The sequence below is a fragment of the Panicum hallii genome, chromosome 5 (genome assembly GCF_002211085.1).
Source record: "Panicum hallii strain FIL2 chromosome 5, PHallii_v3.1, whole genome shotgun sequence".
Lineage (NCBI taxonomy): Eukaryota > Viridiplantae > Streptophyta > Magnoliopsida > Poales > Poaceae > Panicum > Panicum hallii.
This window is the reverse complement of record NC_038046.1, coordinates 50,081,771-50,088,130: the sequence shown is the minus strand read 5'-3', so window position 1 is coordinate 50,088,130 and position 6,360 is coordinate 50,081,771. Positions and strand designations below refer to the sequence as shown.

Below are 6,360 nucleotides of genomic sequence, written 5' to 3'. Positions count from 1 at the left end.
ACCAAGTAATCCACTGCCACTTTGATGTATTGACGATCAATGTGATCGGTAACCGGAAATCAATCTACAGCAGCTGTAAATCACCTCACGTTCAGATTATTCTCAGGTTACAGCAGAAAAGGAAAATGAGAGGAGGGAAAACGACATGCCAGGGCATTATTGTTACATACACTGAACGCCAAATACAACACATGTCAGTTCCTGGAGGTACACTACATTCATCAACTGGCTTGGCTGTGCCATGGGAGAGGGAACTACACCATGATGAGGCGCTGGCTGCGTTGAGCCGACCCACACCTAAGTAGTCGGCTGTCGGCCACAGCGTCTTCCGGTGGGGACTGCTGCCTGGCTAGAAGGTCATCGTTCCTAAGCTTCTCGCTGCAACCATAATCATTGAAAATGCATCAGACGACAGAAGTTATGGAATCAGATTAGCAATGAACAAACATTAGGTAATTGACAAATACTGTGACCATCAACCAAAAGTTAAGTTAGTTTCTCAACATGGTGGCAGTAACTACCAGAGTGAAATAATACATCCGTTGATGTCAGAATCTAAAGTAAGCAATAAAGGAAACCCCAGACAATCAACATCCATCATTGTGAGAAGCGTGAGCATGTATGGACCATGCTTTTCAGTTACCAGCTCCTGAGTCTGATGATATATTGGGAAGCCTGTGGACCAATGTTGTTGAATCTAAAACTAATGTGCATCTAGCCAGCACGTGCAATATGAATAATATAATGTTGTCATTAGGCATTAATGTGTGCTCCCAGTGATGAATAGTGGAAACCAATTGAACTTGGAAGGTGTATAGGAGCAATATGGAGTTCAATATCTACAGGAACAATGATCTGATTTCCACGGGAACAACTCTGCTTGTTAAGAGTGCAGAACGTATCTAGTCCTGATACCCTTATCCTTGTATTGCTAGTTCTCAATTTCACATTGTCATTCCTTTAAGTTTAGTTTTCAATTTATCACCTGATATGGCTAATCCATTAGGCCATTCAAGATAGGATGGGAGTCAAGAACCCCTTTTTCAACAGGAAGTTCCAACTTTGAACCTTCCAGCCTTTTCAACGTAGTGGGAAACAATAAAATGCTGTCTTTTCTGAATGCAACTCCATATTCTCTAGTAGCAAAGTTGCTCACTTAATGTGGTAATGTATTCCATGAATTTATCTTTAGTACGATACTGGGTCTCAGAAACCGCAAATCAGAAGCCTTGACATATGGCATATAGGCTATAGCTAAACTAATTCACAAAATCCTAAAGCTTTAATACAATAGGACTTTATGCTAGTCAACATGAACAAAAACCACAAACACGAATCCTGGACAAACCAATGTCTATATCCTTCGCGGCATGCAAAAATTGATGTCTATATCAGCATTATCCCAAACAGCTTAGTAATTCTGTATATCATAAACATCCTTTCATGTAACATAAAAATGTTGCTTAACGACAATCCTGAACTACACAAGTGCCCAATAAGATATAATAAAAATAAAATATCCATAACACTGACCTAACCACGACGCATTTGCACTATCTGAAAAGCAAGATGTCAGCAGTTGCATGCAGCTGCTGATGATATCCAAAAATGGATAATCAATATCATCAGTAATGAGACCCGAGGAGGAGCTCCCCATACAGCAGGGTGGGGCAGCTCCATCTACCAGCGGAGCAGAGATCCCCTCCCCCATGTTGTTCTTGGTGACCGGAGTGGGTGAATTCGGAGATCGGAGCTGCGTATTTGTGTCCAGGAATCCATCAATGGCTGGAGGACGAAGGAGGAGGTTATCTTGGGCTTGTGGCCGGGTCCAAATCAACGTCCCATTTAGTTTCTGGCCCAGCACAGCATATAGCCTGATTCGGCGAGATGCGGCTGCCGCGATGCTGGGCTAGGCCTGATGCAGCTTCCCCGCCACCGGCTGTCTACCCTGCGATTCGCAATTTCATGGTGGGGGAGGTGGGCGAGCAAGCAAGCGGCGGCGTAGCCGCTGCTGCTGGGCGCGATCGCAGTACTGAAGTGGCCCCGACGCTGGCAGTGGCTAGCACTGAGGAGCAATAGCCGGTCCGCTTGGTGTTGATGTCGAGTTTCACAGGCTAGCAAAAAAAAGGATTTCTGCGCATCTATTGTACTCATTTATCTCAGAGGAAGCAGTTGAGTTGGTGGTTGCATATCTATTTTTGAAGCCATTCCCATTCCATGCCCCTTGTTCTCAGGTTGCTGGATTTGTCAGATGAACTTCCGAATGCTTTCATTAGCCTCCAATTTGCTGTCTGTATGGCTGCTAATTCTGTCAGCTTCATTCTATTTGTTACATCGGAATGGATAGATTCAGCAATCCTACTGGCTATCTTTGCTACCTTTTTATTCAGATACCGAGGAGCAACAGCTGATTGCTAGACTTTGCTAACTTTTTATTGTGATGTACCATCTTAAACCTTCAAATCTATCATTTGTTACTGTTTGTGCTGTTTTTTTGTTGTGATTTCAATACAAAAGTTGCATACGAATGCTGTTGGTTTTTAGTACGTGTTATGTTTATCATGCCAGTCCACCCCAACTAAAATTTTGGGCGAGCTACGCCACTGAATGAGACCATTCTATTGCGGTACAAGCAAGAATAGATCTAAATTTCTGGGGGAAAGATTCCCTTGTCTTAGGCAGTTCAAGCTATTGGCTATAAATTTTCACAGGCTAAAAAGATAATTATGTACACTTTGTAGTTTCTGTAAACACTAACTGTTGGGCAAAAATTAGAGAGATACTGCAAATATTTTGATTTATCAATGTCGGAGGATTTCTCCAGCCGGGTGGCAGAGTGCACCCGCCTAATCCTAGCTTAGGATGAGTTTGGGGGTAGTCAAGGAATGCTCGATCTAGAGGCGTATGAACATGAGTAGCACACACAGGTTTAGAGTGGTTCGGGCCGCCTGAGCGTAATACCACTACGTCCATTGTGTGATGTATTGCTTGTAAGGTGTGAACCTTTGTGTGTGTGAGTGTGAACTTCTGTGTCTCCGTGTAAAACTTGTGTTCTAACGTGCGCGCTCTCCCTTTTATAGGCTCAAGGGGAGCGCGTACACTGAGCGGAGCCCCGACAGGTGGACCCGGCGACATATTAAATAACGTATACATTGGAGCCTTAAATGCCTCAGATCCGAAGATCTTCCTCATCAGCCTCCGTGCATATCCTCCGTCTGAATATGGTCTTGTGCCGTCTTGCTAGCATAGGGTCTGCTGCCGCTGACATGCATAGAGGGAGTCGTGCTGTCGATGTAGAGTCAGCTCCCACTGATAGGCGAAGGGGCTATACTGACCTGCCGTGATGTTGCCTTTGCGCACTGTAGCAACGCACGTTGTGGCCTTCCTGCAGCAGGTCATAATGACTCTTCACCCATGCGCGCGGCGCTGTGATGTGACCATACGTCCCTTGCCCACGCACGCGACACTGTAATGTGAGGCGCCGCCTCGGTAACTGGCGGGCTTACCGTGGTGTCACCCATACCTACCCAACGTGTCAGAGGGCAGCCCATGCCCTATCTTGGGCACGCGCACCCCAACCACCCGCATTTAATGCAGTAGTTGGGCTGGCTTCCCGCAGAAGGCACGAATCCACCGGACACGTGGCGGTGCTGGTTTAGCAGCCGCTTCCTCAGGGGCACGTGGCGGCACCAGACCCCCTCCCTGGTGGGATGGGAGGTCCGGGCCCCCCTGGCTGGCCCAGGCGCTCAGGCCCCCTGGGGGTCCAGCTTCCACACGTGGGGGCCCAGGACCATCCCGCAGTGGTCCGGGCCCATGGTAGCTGTTCCTGAGCACTTCGCTCTTGCGGGCACGTGGAGGCACCGGACCTGCCAGTACGTGGGGGGAGGTCCGGAGACCGTGCCCCCAGTTGTCAGGCCCGGGCCTTACGCCCTGTCGCCCAGAAGCTTAGTGCGAGGTTACGGATAACCTCGCACCCCTCTGGCTGGATGCGCTAGTAGGAGGTACCCCTGTCTGTATGTACCGACAATCAAGTTTATAATAAGGGGAACTAAATGGAAAGGCAGACAACTCAAACGTACTCAGCATGGCAGCGAGCCATCATATTAATGAGACAATTTGTCTGCAACTCTTTGGTACTTTTACTTATTAGAAGACTACTGTATCACAAAAGTAGGCTAGGACCTCAAGCATACATATAACCATTTTCTACTAGTGTTCAAGTAAATAACATTTCAGAGTTCATTGGCAGATATACTGTGAGTCCTTAATCCTGATGCATGCCGCAAGTATGCACAAGGCAAATTTCATGTAGGATGTCAAAAAAAAAGCAAGGAAAACTTTGCAAGGATCTGAAGTCAGATTTCAAATTACGTAGGTAGGGAACATTCTCAACATAAACTTGTGCAAGCTAACAGCTTGAAAACAGACCGCATATAAAGGGGAAAGGTCCCATTGTTGGTTGCTACAGATGTGTTGACATGGCTACATCCATTTTCCTTTTTCGGGTATTGTCAAAACAGATTGAAGTGTTGGTAGCTACTGTTCATGTAATTTATTTCAGATTTAATTTCCCGTATGCATTCTTTGTTTAATGTTTCACAAAACAACTTTGCACCAGTAACTATGCGCAAATCATCAACACTAGCTATATTGAGATTTTTACAATCTCAAAACAGTACTGATATGCATATGAACTTAATATCTTTGTATAAACATGCGTTCTAAAGGCCACAATCCACTGAAACAACAGAAACATCCACTGTGTTGCTAGTAATCATCTAAAAAATAGTATATTAACCAGGGCAATCATTTATGATGGAATCCAAGCCAACCAACAAAGAAAATTCAGTAATTAAGCATGCAGTCATTTCAGCTAAGAGAGTACCTTCTCTGAAGGCCGCAACTTGCTGCTGGTAAACCCCTCAGAAACAAGTTTATTGATAGCATCTCTTAATCTCTCGTAGTCCTCCCTGACATTGTAAACCTGGTGTGAGATCCTCACATACCCTGTCACTGGATCACCACTCTTGTCCTTTGCCATCTCCTGCCCTTCCACCCTTCTTGAATTGTAGTATATCGGCACCTCCACCTGGAAATCCTTCCTCAACATAGTCCTCACTCTCATTGCATCATCATCACTCTCAACGCCAAGGCAACCTGGCATCCCCACCATAACCATGCTCCCGCACAATTCTGGTGGCGAGCCAAGAAATGTCCCCCACGCCTCAGCAAGCATCCTACCCATCTCAATCACTTTCTCATGGTTCCTGCTGCGTATCGCCTCAATCCCTCCCTCAAATCGATTTACAAAATCGATAGCTTCAGACACAACAAGCTGGGCACTGTAATCCCGTGTCCCAATCCATCCACTCTCCATAGGCAGCCCATTCCCATACTCATGCGAGACAACAGGGTGGTGGAGCTGGGAGGCTATCGGATCATCCTTGCGGGTGTGCAGAAATGCCACGGCAGGTGGGCAGAAGAACCACTTATGAAGGTTGCTTGTGTAGAAATCGGCCCCAATGTCACGCACGTCCACAGGGACCTGGCCGATAGAGTGTGCGGCGTCAACAAACACCTTGTCGACGCCCTCTTCTCGGCAGATGGCAACGAGCTCCTTCACCGGGATGATAACACTGGGCATGGAGGTGATATGGTCGATGACCGCGAGGCGGACCCTCCGCCCCCCTTCCTTGGCGACGGCGAGCGCGGCCCGGAACTCGGCAATAATCGCGTCAGCGGACGCGACGGGGAACGGGAGTGGCACCTCGACGACGTTGGCCCCCGCGCGCGCGACGTACGCGTGGATGGACTTCTTGACGGCGCCGTAGGCGTAGTGGAGCATGAGGACGGCGTCCCCGCGGGCGAAGTGCCCCTCGGCGAAGCTCCAGGCGGCGTGCTGCAGGACGATGGCGGCGGCGGTGGTGGCGTTGTCGACGAGGGAGACCTCGGAGACGTCGCCGGCGCCGACGAGCCCGGCGACGGCGGCGCGCGAGCGGAGCAGGCCCTGCTGGAGGCCGTGGAAGTAGAAGGCGTCGGGCTGCGCGAGGAAGAGGCGCTGCCAGCGGGCCTGCGCGGCGAGGACCGAGGCCGGGCAGCAGCCGAAGCTGCCGTTGTTGACGCGCGCCACGGCGGCGTCGTGGTGCGCGAACTCGGCGCGGATCTCGGCCGCCGAGATCACCGCCCGGGGGCGCTTCGCCGGGGACGGGCCGTTCCCGTTGCCGTGGCCGTTCGCCGCCGCGGCCCTGGCCGCGTCGTCCGGGGGCGGGTCCGACGCCATCGCCGCCGCGCTAGGGTTGGTTGGCCCGGATGGGGAAGAGAGAGAGAGAGAGAGAGAGAGAGAGAGAGAGAGAGAGAATT

The 6,360-nt window shown here is 49.5% G+C and overlaps 1 protein-coding gene across 1 annotated transcript; it reads right to left on the bottom strand.

Annotated features, from left to right (window-relative positions):
- Positions 1-6,360, bottom strand: LOC112893430 (putative L-cysteine desulfhydrase 1). Its single transcript, XM_025960756.1, has 2 exons — positions 4,886-6,360; positions 1-378 (listed from the first exon to the last, which is right to left on the bottom strand). The coding sequence occupies exons 1-2, from the start codon at positions 6,278-6,280 to the stop codon at positions 367-369; spliced, it is 1,407 nt and encodes a 468-aa protein (XP_025816541.1). The 5' UTR covers positions 6,281-6,360; the 3' UTR covers positions 1-366.